At 47.6% G+C, this 20,264-nt stretch overlaps 1 protein-coding gene and 1 pseudogene across 1 annotated transcript; both read left to right on the top strand.

Annotated features, from left to right (window-relative positions):
• Positions 1 to 1,010: 1,010 nt before the first annotated feature.
• LOC127311700 (sucrose:sucrose 1-fructosyltransferase) lies at positions 1,011 to 4,236 on the top strand. The gene is made up of 3 exons (XM_051342157.2): positions 1,011 to 1,500; positions 1,619 to 2,493; positions 3,263 to 4,236. The coding sequence occupies exons 1-3, from the start codon at positions 1,095 to 1,097 to the stop codon at positions 3,944 to 3,946; spliced, it is 1,965 nt and encodes a 654-aa protein (XP_051198117.1). The 5' UTR covers positions 1,011 to 1,094; the 3' UTR covers positions 3,947 to 4,236.
• A 102-nt stretch (positions 4,237 to 4,338) lies between these two features.
• Positions 4,339 to 10,216, top strand: LOC127316322 (disease resistance protein RPM1-like; annotated as a pseudogene).
• The last annotated feature ends 10,048 nt before the right edge of the window (positions 10,217 to 20,264 follow it).

Raw genomic sequence — 20,264 nt, 5'->3', positions numbered from 1 at the left:
GCTCCCCGGGTGAGCTATGAGATCAATGGAAATGCATATGACAAGCCACATTATCTTGCTGATGGCATCTACCCTGACTGGACCACATTGGTGAAGATTGTCCGTAATCCAAACTCCGAGAAGACGAGGAGGTTTGCCAAGATGCAAGAGACTTGCAGGAAAGATGTGGAGCGCGGATTTGGTGTGCTCCAAGCTTGTTGGGCAATTGTCCGTCACTCGGCAAGAACATGGTCGCTGAAGACCATGCATGAGGTGATGACATGCTGCGTGATCATGCACAACATGATCGTTGAGAACGAGCGTCCTGATGGCCGCAATGAGAACCAATGGGATTTCCAAGGTGAGCTGGTTGCGCCACTTCCTGGAGCTTCATCTTGGTATGACTATCTACATAGGAATGTAGAAGTCACTGACGAGAACGTCTCAAAACAGCTGCAAACGGATCTGATTGAGCATCAGTGGACATTGGCTGGCCATGAAGATCATGCCTAGAGAAATACTATCTTATTTTCATGTCGACTTTTAAATGTAATAACTATGACTTTATTGATTTCATATTTTGTTGTTTGGAAACTTCATAAATTGATGCAAACGCGAAAATGCGTCGGCCCGCTGGAGCCACCCCTAGATGCAAACGGACGCGCGGATAAAAACTTGCAAATGGATATTTCGGACGTCTGAAATGCGTCGCGCCGCTGGAGATGCCCTAAGTAGAGTGATGGAATCAGCTGAGCGAGCCCGTCCAGAGCTGGGATGCATGCATGTTTGCGATTTCACATGGCCAATGTCGGCCTTCTCCGTCGCTGACCCGTGGGCCCCACGAGCCAGACGTGTCCGTGCTGGCACCCTACCATTTTAATCTTTAGCGATCAACGGACGGGAGCGCTCGACGGAGGGGACGCGTACGTACAGCCTGTTCAAAACTACAGTATTTGACACAACGGGCCAAAACCCCTGCGAAAACCCCCGTCCGGCCCGACCAGCTATAAATCGCGCCCGCTCGCTCCTCCGTCGATCCATCCATCCACCGCCCAGTGTCCACTTAGCCTTCCTCGGAACCATCGACCGGGCCGCCGCCGACGCGACGCGACGCCATGGAGTCCAGCGCCGTCGTCCCCGGCACCACGGCGCCGCTGCTTCCTTATGCGTACGCGCCGCTGCCGTCGTCCTCCGACGACGCCCGTGAAAACAGAAGTAGCGGCGGCGTGAGGTGGCGCGCGTGCGCCGCCGTTCTGGCGGCCTCGGCGTTGGCGGTGGTGGTCGTGGTCGGGCTCCTCGCGGGCGGCAGGGTGGATCGGGTCCCGGCCGGCGCAGACGTGGCGTCGGCCACGGTGCCGGCCGTGCCGATGGAGTTCCCGAGGAGCCGGGGCAAGGACTTCGGCGTGTCGGAGAAGTCCTCCGGTGCCTACTCCGCCGACGGCGGGTTCCCGTGGAGCAACGCCATGCTGCAGTGGCAGCGCACCGGGTTCCATTTCCAGCCGGAGCAGCACTACATGAACGGTACGTACGCGCGCGCAGTTCGCTATCTGCAGATTCAGATTTCGTTTTCTTGCCTTGTTTTCCTTTGATCTGACGTGCGTACGTGGTGTGGCCGGCGGCGTGCGTGCTCGATCTGCAGATCCCAACGGCCCCGTGTACTACGGCGGATGGTACCACCTCTTCTACCAGCACAACCCCAAGGGCGACAGCTGGGGCAACATCGCGTGGGCCCACGCCGTCTCCAAGGACATGGTCAACTGGCGCCACCTCCCTCTCGCCATGGTTCCCGACCAGTGGTACGACAGCAACGGCGTCCTCACCGGCTCCATCACCGTGCTCCCCGACGGCCAGGTCATCCTGCTCTACACCGGCAACACCGACACCCTAGCCCAGGTCCAGTGCCTCGCCACGCCCGCCGACCCGTCCGACCCGCTCCTCCGCGAGTGGGTCAAGCACCCCGCCAACCCCATCCTCTTCCCGCCGCCCGGGATCGGGCTCAAGGACTTCCGCGACCCGCTCACCGCCTGGTTCGACCACTCCGACCACACCTGGCGCACCGTCATCGGCTCCAAGGACGACGACGGCCACGCCGGCATCATCCTCAGCTACAAGACCAAGGACTTCGTCAACTACGAGCTCATGCCGGGGAACATGCACCGCGGACCCGACGGCACTGGCATGTACGAGTGCATCGACCTCTACCCCGTCGGCGGCAACTCGTCCGAGATGCTCGGCGGCGACGACTCGCCCGGCGTGCTCTTCGTGCTCAAGGAGAGCAGCGACGACGAGCGCCACGACTACTACGCGCTCGGAAGGTTCGACGCCGTCGCCAACGTTTGGACGCCCATCGACCGGGAGCTGGACCTTGGGATCGGGCTCAGATACGACTGGGGAAAGTACTACGCCTCCAAGTCCTTCTACGACCAGAAGAAGAACCGCCGCATCGTATGGGCATACATCGGCGAGACCGACTCCGAGCAGGCCGACATCACCAAGGGATGGGCCAATCTCATGGTATGCACTTGTACAAATCCACATCATTCTTCTTGTACTTAGTATTAGTACCTTATTTGCATATATTCTGTCATTATCATCCTCATTGCTTCATCGCCGGCATAAGCATGGAGGACGACTAGCTAACACTATTAGACGGACGTCTTGTCGCTTGTTTCTTTCTTGTTTAACGGTCACCTCTCGGTTCTACTGTAGGCAGGTCACTATCGTAATTAGCTGCTAGCTGCCTTGTTGACACACATGGTGTGCCCGTCCCCTTTGGCTCTGCCTGCCTGCATGCATGTCGCATTCAGTCCCTAGTTAAAATCGCAGATCTACCATCGACTACTCATATGCCTAGTGTAGTAGTGTGTCCTTTCCCCCAGTATAGAATTTGCTTGTATTTTTGTTAATCGCCATGGTAGGTGCTTGATGCTGAACTAATCTTTTATTTACTTACCGATCGGGACATAGGCCGGCTGAATTTCAACGGCTTGTTTTCTTTTGGTCACTTTCATCATTGATCTCACACTGCACCTCTCAAGTGTCCATTTTCAGTCTAGTGGAAAATTAGCTAGCATTGCTCCACAATCGTACTCATCAACTTGTTGCTTATTAAATTGTTTATGTGAAGACTACGCTATCTTCTTTGTTCGTGCCGTTGTTTCTTTAAGAGAATTCGGTGGAGGGCGCAGGCCCTTTATATTGATTACATAGACAAGAGTAGTTGTTTGCAGTCAAGTTAAATAATTGATTCATTATAACGGTAAATGTATCATCGTGTGTGCAGACGATTCCAAGAACGGTGGAGCTTGACAGGAAGACCCGCACAAACCTCATCCAATGGCCAGTGGAGGAGGTCGACACCCTCCGCAGGAACTCCACGGACCTCGGTCGCATCACCGTCAACGCCGGCTCCGTCATTCGCCTCCCCCTCCACCAGGGCGCTCAACTCGACATCGAGGCCTCCTTCCAACTCAACTCTTCCGACGTGGATGCTATCAACGAGGCCGACGTCGGCTACAACTGCAGCACCAGCGGTGCCGCCGTACGGGGGGCGCTCGGCCCCTTTGGCCTCCTCGTCCTTGCCAATGGCCGCACCGAACAGACGGCTGTGTACTTCTACGTGTCCAAGGGCGTCGACGGCGGCCTCCAGACCCACTTTTGCCACGACGAGTCACGGTCAACACGGGCAAAGGATGTCGTGAATAGGATGATTGGCAGCATCGTGCCGGTGCTTGACGGTGAGACCTTTTCGGTGAGGGTGCTAGTGGACCACTCCATCGTGCAGAGCTTCGCGATGGGCGGGAGGATCACGGCGACGTCGCGGGCGTACCCGACGGAGGCCATCTACGCGGCCGCAGGGGTCTACCTCTTCAACAACGCCACGGGCGCCACCGTCACCGCCGAGAGGCTCGTCGTGCACGAGATGGCCTCAGCTGACAACCATATCTTCACGAACGACGACTTGTAGATGAAACCAAGTTTAGCTCGTGTTGCATTCTTGTTAACGGCCGGTGATTGCCTATCTACACATTCATTTGGCGTTCGATCGGTGGGTTCCTTGATCTTGTCATGGATGGGGATCGTACAATAGTTTTTGATTTGGTTTTTTTTTTGTATCGGGGTGATGTATGAAATTAGATGACTGTCCTACCCCCAAGTCGTAACTATCTGCAGGAGCCCTTCTGCAGTGACTATGATGACAGTGTCATCTATCAACTGTATCAGATTACTTAATTTCCAAAGGGGGTTTCCTTTTAATCGAGTCATGGGATCCTCAAATTTCGTCTAGCTGCAAAACCCTGTAGATTCTATTTTATCAGGTAATCCTCACTGCAACTTAAAAAAAATTCCTGGTCGCACGGAAAAGCCGCTAAATTTATCCTAAACTCTGTCAAGGATATATCGCAAAAACAAAATAGAATCAGGGTACGCAACGGGCAGCATTTGGAGTTTGGGGTTCAGAACACTTGAGCAGCAGACTCTGGTGCTAGCTGCGTTTTTTGTTTCAACTTCTTAAAGTAGCCGGGTGTTATTGTCTGTAGAACATCCTTCTCCGCTCTCTCACAAACTTAAAAGGAAAAATATTCGTGTAGAGGAAATGTTTGGATCGCTGCCTCATTGGGCTGTGTGGGTAGGTCGTCACAGTAGCTATGCTGGCTAATTCTATCATGGGGCAAAATCCTGCATATCTAATTCTGCGGAGTAAATACGAACGATCCTCATGTACAACTTAAGAAAGAAAACGCTCGGCCCTCGCGTCGTCATCCCGAGGGTGACTTTGGGGCTACTAGGGTTTCCCCTCGCCGCCACCTAAGAAAGGCTTCACGCAAGCCCGTGTGGAGGCGCCGTCTAGGGATCGGCTGTGGAGTGGTGAACGAGGCCATGGTTGGTGCAAATCTCTTGAAGGTTTGGCTATAGTGTGTCGACAGGAAGGTGATGTCTATCTCTTTGATTGGGGTTCTAGCTGTTGGTTCCTTTGCATTCATTGGGAGGGGATTGTGTTCCCCTACCGTTTGCCTCCACCATTACAACTTGAATTGATCCCTGGGCTCACCTTTGCGAGCATTGCTAAGCACTTTCCGTCTGTGCTTGGCTTCTCTGCGTCTTTGAGATCTACGGCTGCTCCCAAGTTTTCCCTTTTCCTAGGCGATTATGAAATAAAATCTAAAAAACAAGCAAATGTTCGAGGTGTTCAAACTCTTTTTTTAGCTACGGTCTTGCTAAGCTACAGGTCTAGAATGGAAATGCACAAAATCATATTAGAGCCCAAGGCCCATGACGGTGTGTAGAAGCTGAAGCCCAACGGACCCAAGAAAAGCCCAAGAAATTTCTGTCGGGAGACTGTTCAGGGAGTCATCACAGAATGCTGTACGAGGATCGGATGGTGACGTTGGTCGAGTGAGAATTACTTAATCCTCAGTGGACTGAAAAGAAGTGTCAAACCTTGCCGGAGGTCTGTGTGTCTGCTGCAAAGCACTTGCACTTCCTCTACGAGTATAACATATTGCGCAGATAGAGTTGTGGATAGCTGCTTTTGTGCAGACCAACATTCACAATCAATGGAAGCAACGGCGGTGAGCGTGGGCAAGGCCGTGCTGGACGGAGCACTGGGCTATGCAAAGTCCAAGGCCGCGGAGGAGATCACGTTGCAGCTGGGCGTGGATCATGACGTGAGCTTCATCGCCGACGAGCTGCAGATGATGCGGTCCTTCCTGATGACGGCCAACGAGGAGCAAGATCAGCACAAGGTACTCATGACCTGGATGAAGCAGGTCCGAGACCTGGCCTTCGACGTTGAGGACAGCCTCATGGATTTCGGCCTCCATGCCGAGAAGAAGCCCATCTGGAGTTGCATCCCCCATGACCCATGTGACCGACGCCGCATCGCCAAGGAAGTGAAGGATCTAAGGGCAAAGGTTGAGGATGTGAGCCACCTTTGGTACTGCCTCATCACGGAAGGTTCGTCTAGCTCCAAGAAGACCGTTGCTGCCGCTGCTGCAGAAGAACAGGCCATGTTTGGCATCAACGAGGCCAGACTTGCCGCCCTCGAGGAGGGGAAGCCCAATGTGGAGCTCCTTCAGCTGGTCACCAGCGAACAGGAGAACCTTGGCGTGATCGCGGTGTGGGGAACCGGTGGTGATCTTGGCAAGACTCACGAGATCAGGAACGTCTATGATAGCAGACAAGTTTTTGACAAGTTTGGATGACGTGCTTGGGTCAGGTTGATGCATCCTTTCAACCCGACCGATTTCCTCTACAGCCTTGCGAGACAGTTCTATGCAAACTCTCTGGAGGAAATCCACAATGCCAAACAAGGGACAACTATAGGGGGTAATGTCATGATAAGGATGGAGAACATGTGACAAACTACAAAGTGATTTGATTCGTGTGTTCAATGCACAGGTTACTGACAACAGATATCTGGTTGTGATTGATGACTTGTCCACTATCGTTGAATTGGACTGCATCAAGAGTTTCTTCCCCAGAAACAAGAGAGGCAGTAGAATCATACTGAAATTGCAAGTTTGTGGCCGGAACAACCGCTCCAAGTAACAGAGTTTAAGAAGCTGTCATCAGATCAAGACTATATCTCTTCCACCAGGAGGTAACACTTTTTTTATCAGTGTACACTCGTATATGTATGTATTTTTAGGTGAAAGGTGATTAGTAGACGCTTTATCAGTGTACACTCGTATATGTATGTATTTTTAGGTGAAAGGTGCTTAGTAGACGATAAATGATAATAGAGAATTTGTCTAAAGCCGTTGCTGATAATATATAGCGAAGGTCAGCACTAAAGCACAGAAACTCTGGTTCGTCCTAAGCTTAAAATGTCAATCGCAGTTCATGCTAAATTTAATTTTACTAGCACACGAACACATAATGTTGCAGTTCATGTTTGTAGATCACATACATAAATTGCTCAAATATCTGCTTTATCTGTAGGTTATGCCTGCCTCAGGTGTTGCCGAGACCAGTTCGGGCACGGATAAAGTTATCGTTACTGAAAACAACCCAGCAAAGTACACAAGTGAAATAGAGGAGGAAATTCAACCGGAAAAGGGTCCTGGTGGAGATATGGTTAATAATAATAACTTACCTCCTGTAAAGAAGTTCCATGGCAGCATCACAAATGCACTGGTTGAGGAAGTTCTCACTGGACGGGAAACAGAGCAATATCATCTTATCAGTTTAGTTGGTGAACCCTGCAAAAGAACAAATTTAGTTGGTGATCCAGAAAACAATCAAGAAACTAAGGTGATATCAGTGTGGGGTATGGGAGGTCTTGGGAAGACCACTCTTGTCCGAAGCGCCTACCGAAGCCAACAACTTGGTGGCTGGAAGCGTGCTTGGGTCACTGCATTGTGGCCGTTCGATCCTGAAGCTCTCATCAGAAGTTTATCATTGCAACTACTGAATGGTGCCCGAGAGGATCCTACTGGAAAAACAACAACTGGAAAAGAAAAGAAGAGCACTGCAACAATGGGACTTCAAGAGCTGGTCAAAGAATTAAGTGGACTTCTAAATTATAAGTGCCTCATTGTTCTTGATGGTATATCCACCACTCCGGAATGGGTTTTGGTCAGGAGTTGCTTAAAAAATGCCGGAATGGCCATAGTCACCACAAGGGAAAGATATGTTGCCAAACATTGTTCAGCGGAAGACACGAGCATGTATCGTCTTGAAGGTCTGAATGATGCTGCTGCACTTGACCTCTTCAAAAATAAAGTACTTTTATGTATATCTGATGTCTTTTCTTTCCTTTTGCATGAGTATTTTTTACTCTATCCTTTTGCTGAGTTTGACTTCAGAAGATAAATTGAGAGTTTCTGTAAGACGTCCCCAACACATTTCTTATCATTCGTTATCATTGGCATTGAGATTCTGCACTTAGGCTCCGTTTGGCATCAAGTTGGATTCAGATAACCCTATTACTGAGTGGTGACTACCTTCTAACCAGATTCACAACTACTACTGCTGTGTAAGAAAACAAAAGTGAAATGTGACAGGAACCATAGTCAACATGTGTCATCTGCATTTAAATGTATTTACAAAGAAAAGAATGGAATAGACAGTCTTAGTTTTCGTCTACAACAGTGCTGAAAATAATAAGCACATAGTAGCATAGTTCAACAAACATAAACTGAGATTATTAGGCATGTAACTTTTTTCAGAAGCCACAAACTGAAGCGAGGTTGAAAAGTGCATAGTGTACTTCCTTTTCGCAAAAGAATTATTCTTTAACCCATGTACTTAACAATGTTACATTGTATCTATTATAGGTGTTTGAAGACAAGACAGAAAGTGTTGATTGGATCCTTGATATGGAGGAACAAGGAAGACTTATCTTAAAGAAGTGTGAGGGACTTCCCCTTGCAATGTCAACTATAGGTGGATTCCTAGCCACTAAACCTAAAACTGCTTTCGAATGGAGGAGGATGAATGACCGCATTAATGCTACGTTGGAGATCAACACAGAGCTTAGGACTATAAATACAGTCATTATGAGGAGCAATGTCAACTATAGGTGGATTCCTAGCCACTAAACCTAAAACTGCTTTCGAATGGAGGAGGATGAATGACCGCATTAGTGCTAAGTTGGAGATCAACACAGAGCTTAGGACTATAAATACAGTCATTATGAGGAGCTATGATGGCTTACCTTACCATCTCAAGTCATGTTTCTTATACATGTCCATATTCCCAGAAGGCTACATAATTAAGCGCAAGCGTTTGGTGAGGCGATGGATCGCAGAGGGTTACTGCAAAGAGGTGCATGGCATGACACCAGAAGAAGTTGGTGAGGGTTACTTTGATGATCTTTTAGAATACGGTCTCCACTATCCATACACGGTGAGTGATCGCACGTATGATCATCAAAGTTGGTGAGGGTTACTTTGATGATCACCGTGTATGGATAGTGGAGACCGTATTTCATATCTGAAAAGATGAGGTTCCTCCGAGTGCTCGATTTGGAGGGCGTATTGCGGTTGGGAAATCGCCATCTTGATAAAATTGGGAAGCTCCATCGCCTTAGATACCTATCTATACGAAGATGTAATTATATCTGGTACCTGCCAAAGTCTATTGGAAATTTGAGCCACCTCCAAACACTGGATATCAAAGGTACGCATATATCAGAACTGCCAACAACTATCACCAAGCTTCGCAAGCTACAACACCTTCGCACAACTCGTGATTTTATGAGAGCACGAGAGAAGAATGACATGTTTATTGATGATTACCGAAGAGTGTATGGGTTACACCGGCTTTCTTTGTTACGGGCCAAGAACAGTGAACGACAGACAGGTTGCACAATTTTGCTACCGCAGATTTTGCGTATGTGTCTTCGGCAGGCCACCCTCTTACGGTCTCTGGTTGAATCATTTTGGAGTGCACAACATTCAGAACTTGGTTTGAGCCTGCACGATACACTCAACCTGCACCGCGCCCTTTGGGTGTGTTTACACAATGATACAAATGGTTTTAAAGCTCCAAAAGGGACCGGAAAACTGAAGTCCCTACAAACACTGGGTGTTGTTGCGGTTGCAATGAGGAAGGAAAATGCCCTGAAGGAGCTGACTTCACTTACCCAGCTGCGTAAGCTATGTGTGGCTGGTATCAAAAAGGAAAACAGGGAGAAGTTTTGGTCTGCCATTGCTGCTCACAACCGCCTTTGTTCTCTGAAAGTGTATCAAGCATTTAGCAGTCGTACAGATGGAGACGGCCTAGATGGTTGTTTAGGTGGGGATTTGTTGCCACCAAAACACCTTGAGAGCCTCAAGTTGGATGGCTTCCTGGTCAGAGTACCGCACTGGATGCATCACCTATGGAATCTATCAAAGCTGGACCTAAAGTTCAGCGGATTGGGCAAACATGACGAGATACAAACCCTCGGGGCTCTACCAAATCTTGCAGTTTTAAGACTGAGGGTAGGGTCACTTGTAATGAATCAGCTGCATTTACTAGGCTCGTCTTTCCCGAGCCTTGTGGTGCTGGAGCTTTCCGGGTTAAGCCAGCTCAACTTGATATTTGAAAAGGACGCATTGGCTAAGCTCGAGCTGCTAGAGACTGACCGTTACAGGGAGATGGAGGGCCTACAATTTCTCAAGAACCTCAAGGAAATCCGGCTAAATGATTGATAAATCAATAAGTTGAAGGTACAGTTAAAGAACCTGTGTGCAGAGCATCCAAGCAGTAAGAAGGTCAACTTTAAGGTGATGTAGCTCACCGCTCATGTCCTTCGTGTTCATCCTTCCTAGTACAATGCTCGGGTCCTTGTAGTATTTCCGTAGCATTCCATCCTTATCCTTGCGAACACCGGACATCTGCGCATCTAGCTGGTTACCATCCATGCCTGCGCGGCAGCTCACCGCGTGTCCTAGGATTCAGAATTCAATGGTGAATTTGGATTGTAGTATATCATCCAGTGAACACTGTACAATTGTGGACTATCTGCAGATGTCTGTCCAAGTAGTGATTTTAAAAGGAATTGCACAGCCAGTTATTTAGCTAGGTGCCTAGGTAACGTCAGCACATACTACATTATCTGCAGCAGGTATTTAAATTACATATTAGTAAGTGATTTCTACAGATTAATAAGACTGTATATACAGTTACTTTGTGTATTTGCGTCTGTTATGCCTGACAGCCGCTTATCATGGCATGGCTTATCGCTAGTCAAGTCTGGCATCTGAGTGTTAGTTTAATAAAGGACTTGAAGAGTCTACCTACTGCATAGTTGTGGTATACAAGTTCAAAAATTAGACAATGTGCAAGTTCAGAAATTAGACTATGTTCAAGTTTTGGAAATTAGACTATGTGCAAGTTCAGAAATTAATCTACGACACAGTTGTGGTGTGAATTAACAGGAGACTTAGCAAAGGATGGAAGGATTCGGTACCAGATGATCCAAGCAGATGAATCCAGCCCTCACTTAGTACAGGAGGCGTCCGTCCTGACTACCGACCGACTGTGCCGCATCCCGCGCGCTCCTGGCCTCGGAGCTTGCCCACCGCCTCCGCTCACGCATCTCGGGCTCCTGGGACACGGGGAGACAAACCAGAGCGGGGATATGAGGCTACACGGGGAGACAAACATGGAGGTGAAGGGCGGGCAGTGGCGGAGATCCAGGCGGTGGCGGAGGACAAAGAAAATGAGGCCTTGTTTGGTGCATGGAGCCCGTGGGCTCGCATGGGGTTGCCCGAAAGGCCTAACATTATGGTCGAACCGCTTTCCAGAGCACCGAGATAGGCTCGAGAGCAACATCTGAATCGGCCGTTTCCAGCCGATATTTTCTGTTGTCGTTTAATTTTGCATGCCCTCGTGAAATGGTTGCACGCGTGGAGAAATGCATGGTCCGGGAGTACGAGGTGGATCAGATCGATCCCTCTCGAGTACCTGTGTTGAATCGGTCGTCTCCGGTCGCTTCCAGGCCCATCAACATGGGTACGAGGAGCGCGGCCGTGGCTGCACTACAAGCCGTCGGGATTTGATCAGCAGATCCCGTGACGGGGTTTTTCAGTCCTGCAAGCTGCAACCTAGGGTTTGCTTTTGCCAGGGCGGCGGCGGGTGCAGGAGGCTCCAACCGGGGACATGGAGCCTCCGTCAGGGTTTGCCTCCACCTCGATGCACGTGATGATGCCATGGGGCCAGCCACGTCCGGCTGATCCCAATGGCGCGCCGCCAGTCGCGCCACCGCCCTTCGGCCGACCCCGTGATCTTCGGCAGTCGTCTGCTCTAGCAGCACCCCATCTTCCGGCCCTTGCTCTGTCGCTCTGTCATCGACCGCTGCTTCGCCTCTGCCTCCTCCTGGATTTGGGATGCGACCTCCTGGACCACATGTCGGTGCCGGTGTGCGGCCTTCTCCTCTGACGGGCCCGCTTGCTCTTCGACCAATTGTATGTACTCTATCCCTTCCCTATCGGATTGATGACAATGTAGATAGGATTGATGTCAATGCGCGTTGCATGGTAGTTAGAAAGAATTGCATGTTAGTCATGAGCATATCAATGATGAGTAGGATGAATGACATGATGATCTTGAGCTTATGAATGGCATGATGATCTTGAGCTTGTCATTGCATGGTGATGTTGAGCTTGACATTGCCATGGTGATTTTGCACTTGGAATTGCCATTTGAGCTCACCATGCCAAGTATCGCTCAGTCTTGTCATTTCCATTGCATCTGCAGAACTGGATCTTCCTGGAAACTTTCCCGGATGGGCCCATAGGAAGACACGGGACATTGTCGTCCGGGTGTAGCTGGTGCTACCACAGGCGATGACGATTCTGCAAGTGGCACAAGTCGTTGCTTCCTACAATGTGGGACGGTGCTACAAGCAGAGGGCGATGGTGTTGCAGGTAACATAACGACGAGGTTCTTCTCCGTCGACGTTCGTGGCCCTCGAAGAAGAGTATTGGCACGCAGATTTGAGAAAAGCTTCTAGGGCTGGGGTCCGTACTACGAAGCCGTCGTTGTTGCAGCAAGCCAGATGTGGAGTTTCTTGGCCGGCTGCGGTTGTAGCACCATGGAGCTCCCTTGCCGGCAGCGATTGTCATATGGCGGAGCTCCGCAACACCCAGTAGGGTCCGCCGCGAGCCATGGGGGAGCTGTGTGTGAGGATCAAGTGAGGCCAAGTATGAGATTTTTCTTTGTCGGAGGGAGGAATGTGGGGATGGATACTCAATCCAACGGTAAGAAAACGCCCATCAAGCGGCTGGGAAGGAAGGGGTCGAGGCTTTCGGATCCCCAGGGGATGTTCGCCGCGGTCCTTATATATATTGGAGTACTAAAAACTAAGTAACAAAGGGGAGAGGGAAGGTTTAGAAATTCAAATCATTTTGCTTTGCTAGCCTTCCTATAAACTGGATTGCCGAAACTTTAAGGGAATGTCGCCTCAGCAACGTAACTTCTTTAGGGAACCACTTATACAAAGCCTCCTATAGCTTCATTTTTTACACCAATTTTTTTAAAAATATTTGTTAATAATAATTGAGGAGGTTTATTGAGAGGCCGATGCAGTTGCTCTTAGAGCATCTCCAGTCGTGCCTCAAAAAATATCAGGCACGACGATTTGGAGCACGTTTGGAGACAACGCCAGATAAAAAGAGAATAAAATCTGTAAAAAAACAAAAGAGGCCCTTTCCAGCCGCGTCCCTCAAATAGCGTTCGGATGCATTCATTTTAATAGAGGAGGCCACCCTATGTGGAAAAAGTAGGTGCGAGAAAGTGTGAGAAAAGAGAATAACATGTGGGAGTATGGGCTGCATGCGTGCGTTCGGATCTATTTTTGTGTCCGACGTTTCCGATAGAGACTATTCGAAGATACCAAACATAAAATAAGACGCTATTTAATTTTAGAGAACGTGACTGGAAAATGTTTTTCTCCATTTTTTGATCACCATCCCCCAACCGACTAAAGATGCTCTTACAAGACCGTTGAGATATACTGGACCGGAATCCGATATAGCACTACTGGTCCTGGCACTGGCGCGGCGGGCCAACCTGAATTGGCCGGATCGCACCCCGCCATCGTTTATCTTCTCGATCCACTTCTTCTATAGCAAGCTAGCTTCTGTTTGAGGATATGGGCACAACTGGCAAGTTAAGTTTATGGAAGTTCGATGTGATAAGCTGGCTAGAGTGCGTGCGTATGATCAAGAATTCAACGCTGATATAACTGACTTGGTTGAGTTTTCGTAGCTACTTGTTGGACTTTGACAGGTACGTGCACGCATGTAGTCACCTGACCCACATGCACGCATGTTACTCTCGACTCGACCGATCCATCCGCATGTGATGGACAGACAAAGGTCGGTCAGGTCGGTTATGTTATGTATATCCATCCATGATCCGTCCAGGTCAACAAACCATGTGCTGATGTGCAGTATGCAGGAGTGTTCGCTCAAAAATGGACAAGTTCCGTGTAGCATCTTCTTCTTGGCTACAACAGGAATGTACTTACTGATTATGATTATGCACAGAGAAAACTAATGTCAAAACGGGTCTCTCTGATTATGATTATGTACACATTTGGAACGGTCTAAAACTGAACCCTGAATTCTCTCCTTTTCGTTGTCCCGCCGGAACTGTATTCGAACGCCTTACCATTAGCTAGGTAAGCTTTTCAGGCTAGCCAGGCTGTTCATCTCACCTACTCGGTGCGGCAACTTAGAGCACCTCTAATATATCCTTTTCGGTAATAATCACACTTCTAAAAAACCAACGAAGTGGAGAGTAGTACACATCTAACCTTGTATTGGAATAGCCTTATGCGGGTCAAAGATGAACTGTTCAACACGGCCTCTTCCAAATTGAAAATGATTTGAGTACCATGCTTCAAGGCCATGGTTGGGAGCAAGCCTTCCTTGCAGCGGTGCGGATATGGAGCTCTTCGGGTCATTGACGAAGATCTCTTTGGGGGATGGTGACAAATGTTTGTTTTGGCATGATAGTTGGCTTCCGGATGGGCCGCTCAAGCTACGATTTCCCAACCTCTTGTCCATTGCCACGTGAAAGGACATGATAGTGAAGGAGGAGTTTCAAAACGCCAACTAGATTCGAGCCCTACATAACATTGCAACGGAGCCAGACCTTGCAAGCTTCGCTGAGCTATGGGAGCTTCTTTGAGACGCGGATCTTCTCCCTTGTCCAGACACCATCGTTTGGAAATGGGCGGCATCAGGAGCTTACTCGGCGACATCGGCATATAGATGTCAATTTCCCATGTGACATAGATATGCCTAAGTGGCATGTCGCATGAATACCCCTGGGCAATTATTGACGTAGAAGACCCTTAAACTCGAAGATTTGGAGGCACAAAGGTTGAAGATGTTTGGGTTAGGAAAGTAGAGTTATTATAGGAAACTTGTATCAATATAGGGAAATGCCAAGTGCGGCCGATAATCTGTACTTGTACGACACAGAAAACCCTCAGCTTCACATCCTATATAAAGGTGAAGCTAAGGTCGAAATAAGGATTGAATCATTGCAAACCATAGCCACCGTATTTTGTTGAGTTGGACATTCGTCTGACAACTTTCGAGTTCTACTTGCCCTCTACTTTCTACAAAACCCTAAGTCTACAATCTGTAGGCATTGACGAGTTGATACCTCGTCAATCGGCACCGTTGTGGGAATTGGAGGTAGCAAGGTACGGATCTCGATGGCATCGTGATCATCATCATCGGCAACAAGCAACGTGATGGAAGGAGGTAAACAGATCTGTCAACACCCGGATTTTTAAGTCCAGATGCCTATTATGTCATACATCGCAATCCCAGGAATATTGTTTTTGCGAGACATAATAGCTTGATATCACAGAACATCATTCATTACAAACCATAATTGTCTTACATCAAAGGATCACATGATCCAGTCTTAATAAAACAGTTGATCTAATGATCAATTACATAGCACATAGCGGAAGTAGCGTAGTAGCGGTCCATCTGTTTCACATGCAACTGTTGACGTCAGGAGTAGTCCTAGTTATCATAGACGTCCTGCTGTCCATCTTCATGGTACTGGTTCTCCTCTTCATAGTTTGGCCATTTGAATAGCCAGGGACAAAGCCATGAGTACCTTAAAGTACTCGCAAACTAATACTAGTGTAAGTACTATCAACCATGGTAAGGGGGTTCTAAGCTCTAGGTTTATTTGCATAAAGCCAATTTTATTTCATAAGGACTTAGTAACAAAAGACTCTTCATTTGCCTAACTTAACTCTAGTGGAAACATTAGTGTCATTCCCACAACTCGGTTGTGATTAAGTCAAATTCACCTTTCCAGTTCAAGTCACAAGTCACCCTTCACATGTCACATTTTGAAAATGGTCTGATGACGAAACAGTATGGCCTTTCCAACCGTCCATAACCGTGGACACGGCTATTCGAATAGGTTTACACTCTGTAGAGGTTGTACACTTGTGCCACAACTTTTGATTACATCCGTCAGGGATAGCCCTGAATAATCATACTCAGTATGTGGATCATCAACCATAACCTTTCACTTACATACCCCAGTATAGGCACCTGTCCCCATGAGCTTGGCCTCCCAGTGAGGGCAAACTGCCAACCTGGGAACTGCACAGGGCTTGGGTAGGACATTCACCTAATTTTCACGTCATTTCACATTCAACGGAGGAAGCCTCGGCATAACCCCTTTGACGCTTGTTTAGAGGGAACCCATACTAAAGCACATAAATTTCCAGTTAAGCCCTACCCATAATCAGGTATTGTGGGGGTACTCAAAAATTGGAATGGTATCACATCTGAACCCAACCATCAGTTTTTGTAAAGTTCACCATGTCATTCACAAGTCATATTCACCTTCAAAATCTTTCAATAGAATGACTCATCATTCCAAGGTTTTCAAAGTCATTTGATTCACATGTTTCCCATCTAGAGAAGTCAATTTTAATTTTAGCACTAGCAACTAGTTATGAGGGGTGCTAACTAACTTGTAGCTTTCTAGGCTAACTTTGATGCTCTTGTACTACTCCTTATCTAGACTCAAGTCAACTAAAAAGTAAACCTTGATAAGCAAAGTAAAAGCTTGGTAAGATAAAACTGGGACTTGGAAAGTAAAACACAAAGTAGTATGGTATGGGTGCCTTGCTCAAGTAGAGCTTGCACTTGGGTAACTTGCAAGAGTATAGCTTGCCTTGAGTGGTACAGTGATCAAAGTTTTCTTCTTCTTCCTCGAAGTAGACCTCCTCCTCCTGGTATTCCTCGGTACTAGCGTCTATAAACGGATACGAGGTATACAATCACCAAACAAATCTTAAGGGCTAGACTAAGCACACAAATGGTTCACACAAGCTATTCTAGCATCACATCCTTATTAACATGGTGGGTGGCTTTGTTTTATTTCATAAGCACTTTAATAATCAAAACCTCTTCATTTGCCTAACTCAAGTGGGAACATTAGTGTCGTTCCCACAACTCAGTTGATTCAAAGTCAAAGTCACCTTTAAATTCAATTCACCAGTCACCATTCATATTTTTAGAAAAGTTCTGATGACGGAACAGTATGGCCTTTCAACCTGTCCATAACCGCGGACACGGCTATTCGAATAGGTTTAACTCTGCAGAGGTTGTACACTTGTGCCACAACAATTGCAATAGTTCGTCAGGGGTAACTGGCCCTGATTTATCGTACGCAGTACGCGAACTACCAATCTTAACCTTTCATTTACATACCCTAGTATAGGCACCTCTCCCCATGAGCTTGGCCTCCCGGTGAAAACAAACCGTCAACCCAGGAACTGCACAGGGCTTGGGTAGGACATTCACCTCATTTCACGTCATTTCACATTCAATGGAGGCAGCCTCGGCATAACCCCTATGACGCTTGTTCAGAGGGAACCCATACTAAAATACATAAGTTTCCAGCTAAGCCTTACCCAGATTCAGGTATTGTGGGGGTACTTGTAAAATTGGAATGGTATCGCATCCGAACCCAACCATCAGTTTTGTAAAATTCACCAAGTCATTCACAAGTCATATTCACCTTCAAAATCTTTCAATAGAATGACTCATCACTCCAAGGTTTTCAAAGTCATTTCAATTCACAAGTTCCCAACTAGAGTAGTCACTTTTAATATTGAGCACTAGCAACTAGTTATGAGGGGTGCTAAGTATCTTGGAGCTTGCTAGGCTAAGTGTGATGCTCTTGTACTACTCCATAACTAAACCAAGTGAATCATAAATCAAAAAGTAACTTTGATAATTAAGATTCAATAAAAAAAATTGTAAAGTAAAAAACTTGGGATAGGATCATAAAGTAAAAGGTAATGGTGCCTTGCTCTTGTAGAGCTTTGCACTAATCTATCTTGCATTGGTAATAGCTTGCAACAAAATATCTTGCATTAGTCTAGCTTGCCTTGATTGGTGAGGTGATCAAGTTTTTCTTCCTCTTCCTCTTGGTAGAAGACCTCTTCCTCTTCATAGTCTCCGGTACTAGCGTCTATAAACGAATACGAGGATACAATCACCAATCAACACTTAAGTAATCTTAATTTGCCTTAATGGCTCACACAAATGATTTAGCATCACTACTTAACATTTGTTCACAAATTATGCTAGGGTTTCTTACTTAGTATTAGGAAAATAATTTCCTCTTATTGAAAAATGGATTAGGGTTTCTATTTGGTTCTTTGGAGAAATAATTTCCTCTCATTGAATCTTCTTAATATTTAATCTTCTCAAATAACCATGTATGATCACATGTTGACCAAGGTCAACACTTCACACTTATCATTTGAGAAAAATGATTTAAATGAGATTCATCATCTCATGTGATTTAAATAACCATTGTGATTTAAATACTATTTTGATTTAAATTCCACAAGTGAGCAAGTATGAGCCCATGCAATAGAGGTCATCATATTACTTCATAACACTTGGGAAAATGATTTAAATTAGGTGCTACCCTCATAGATTTAAATTCCTAATTTTTGAAATGGTTTAAATGGGCTAGTTATTGACTACATAGCCAATATTTTGCTTCTAGCCAAAGATCATGTACAGAACCCATATCATATTTTTGCATAGTAAATTAGAGTTGGTGAAATGTGAATTATGAGAGGTGGAATCACCTCAAAATTCAAAAGGGTTGAATTTTAATATTTATTTGAAAACTGAAAAGTCTCTGTCTTGTTATTTTTTGCTATTCAAAATCTACACAAGATATGAGGGTGAATCCAGTGGGATTAGTTATATAATTTCATAAGATTTCTAGAACATTTTGAATCACTCAATTTGGACTTGTAGATTTGAAACTATTCAAAATTCAGCATAGACCAGTATTGAAAATTTACTGAATCATATTAATTTGAAAATGGCTCAGTGGGCTAGGCGGGAAGACAATTGGGCCGAATTGGTTTGAAACAGAGAAAAGCCAGCCCAGTAACGTTTCACACGCCACGGGCCGCCCGACATGGTGGGGCCTAGTGGTCAGCGACAGTTAGCTGCCGAAGCGGTACCTTGCAACGGAAGCCGTCGGATTAGATCGAGGATCTACGGCTGACCGTCGTCGTCGTCGGGGAGAAGGGTGTGCTGCCGCGGCGGAGGTAGGGGGTCTGCGGCGAGCTGGAGCTCCGGCGAGGGGCGGCGCTGATGCTAGACGATGTTGTCGACGATGGGGAGTTGCCTGGTAGTCGTGGCGGAGCTTGAGGTGGCCTAATTCGACGACGGCGATGAGCTACTGGTGCGGCGGATTCCGATCAAATTCCGGCGAGATGGGGGCTAATTGAGGAGGGGAAGATGTTGAGGAGGATCAGGGAGATGAGGAGAGCTTGTTGGTGTGAAGAAATTAGGCGCGGGAGCTCTCCTTTTATAGGGTGAAGGGGTGCTGCGGGGGTGCCGTGGTGGTCATCGGCGTCAAGGGCGCTCCAAGGCGCGAAGGGGCAAGACGATAGGGGCGCGAGGTAGGCGACGGCTAGGCAACGCTCAACGTGTAGCTGGCTCAGAGAAAGGAGGAGGGGATGGCTCATATCGCTTCCGTGTCTGCGGCGGGTACTGGCGGCTAAATCGTCGATGATGGCGATGGCGACGGTTCCTCCGCGAGCTATCGAGGATGTCTAGGAGATAGCTGGTGGTACGGTGATGGCACGTGCAAGAGGAGAAGGCGAGGGGAGGACGAGGCTGACGGGGCGAAGCAGTGTCCTGTCGCGTCCAGTGACATGCCAGTGCGCGCTCACGGCGTGACTGGCATCGTTCTGGCGTGCCTGGGCGTGCGGCGTTCTGGCCAAGGGTGTGCGTTTCTTCGGTCAAAGCTGGTACGAGCATGCTCAGGGGAGTGTGGGCGTGCTTGCTGACATGGTGAGAGGGATAGGAGAGGGCCAGGGAGATCGAGTGCTTGTGTGTGGGCATGTGATGTCTACGGGTGCTTCTATTCTTGTAGACAGTGTTGGGCCTCCAAGAGCAGAGGTTTGTAGAACAGCAGCAAGTTTCCCTTAAGTGGATCACCCAAGGTTTATCGAACTAAGGGAGGAAGAGGTCAAAGATATCCCTCTCATGCAACCCTGCAACCACAAAGCAAGAAGTCTCTTGTGTCCCCAACACACCTAATACACTTGTCAGATGTATAGGTGCACTAGTTCGGCGAAGAGATAGTGAAATACAGGTGGTATGAATGTATATGAGCAGCAGTAACGGCACCAGAAAATAGCTTGATGCTACAACTGGCATGTGGTTGATGGTGGTAATATTGCAGGCAGTACAGATGCAGTAAAACAGTAAACAAGCGATGATTGCAGTATTTGGGAACAAGGCCTAGGGATT

This window comes from Lolium perenne, chromosome 7 (genome assembly GCF_019359855.2).
Source record: "Lolium perenne isolate Kyuss_39 chromosome 7, Kyuss_2.0, whole genome shotgun sequence".
Taxonomy (NCBI): Eukaryota; Viridiplantae; Streptophyta; class Magnoliopsida; order Poales; family Poaceae; genus Lolium; species Lolium perenne.
This window is presented reverse-complemented; position numbering and strand designations above follow the sequence as displayed.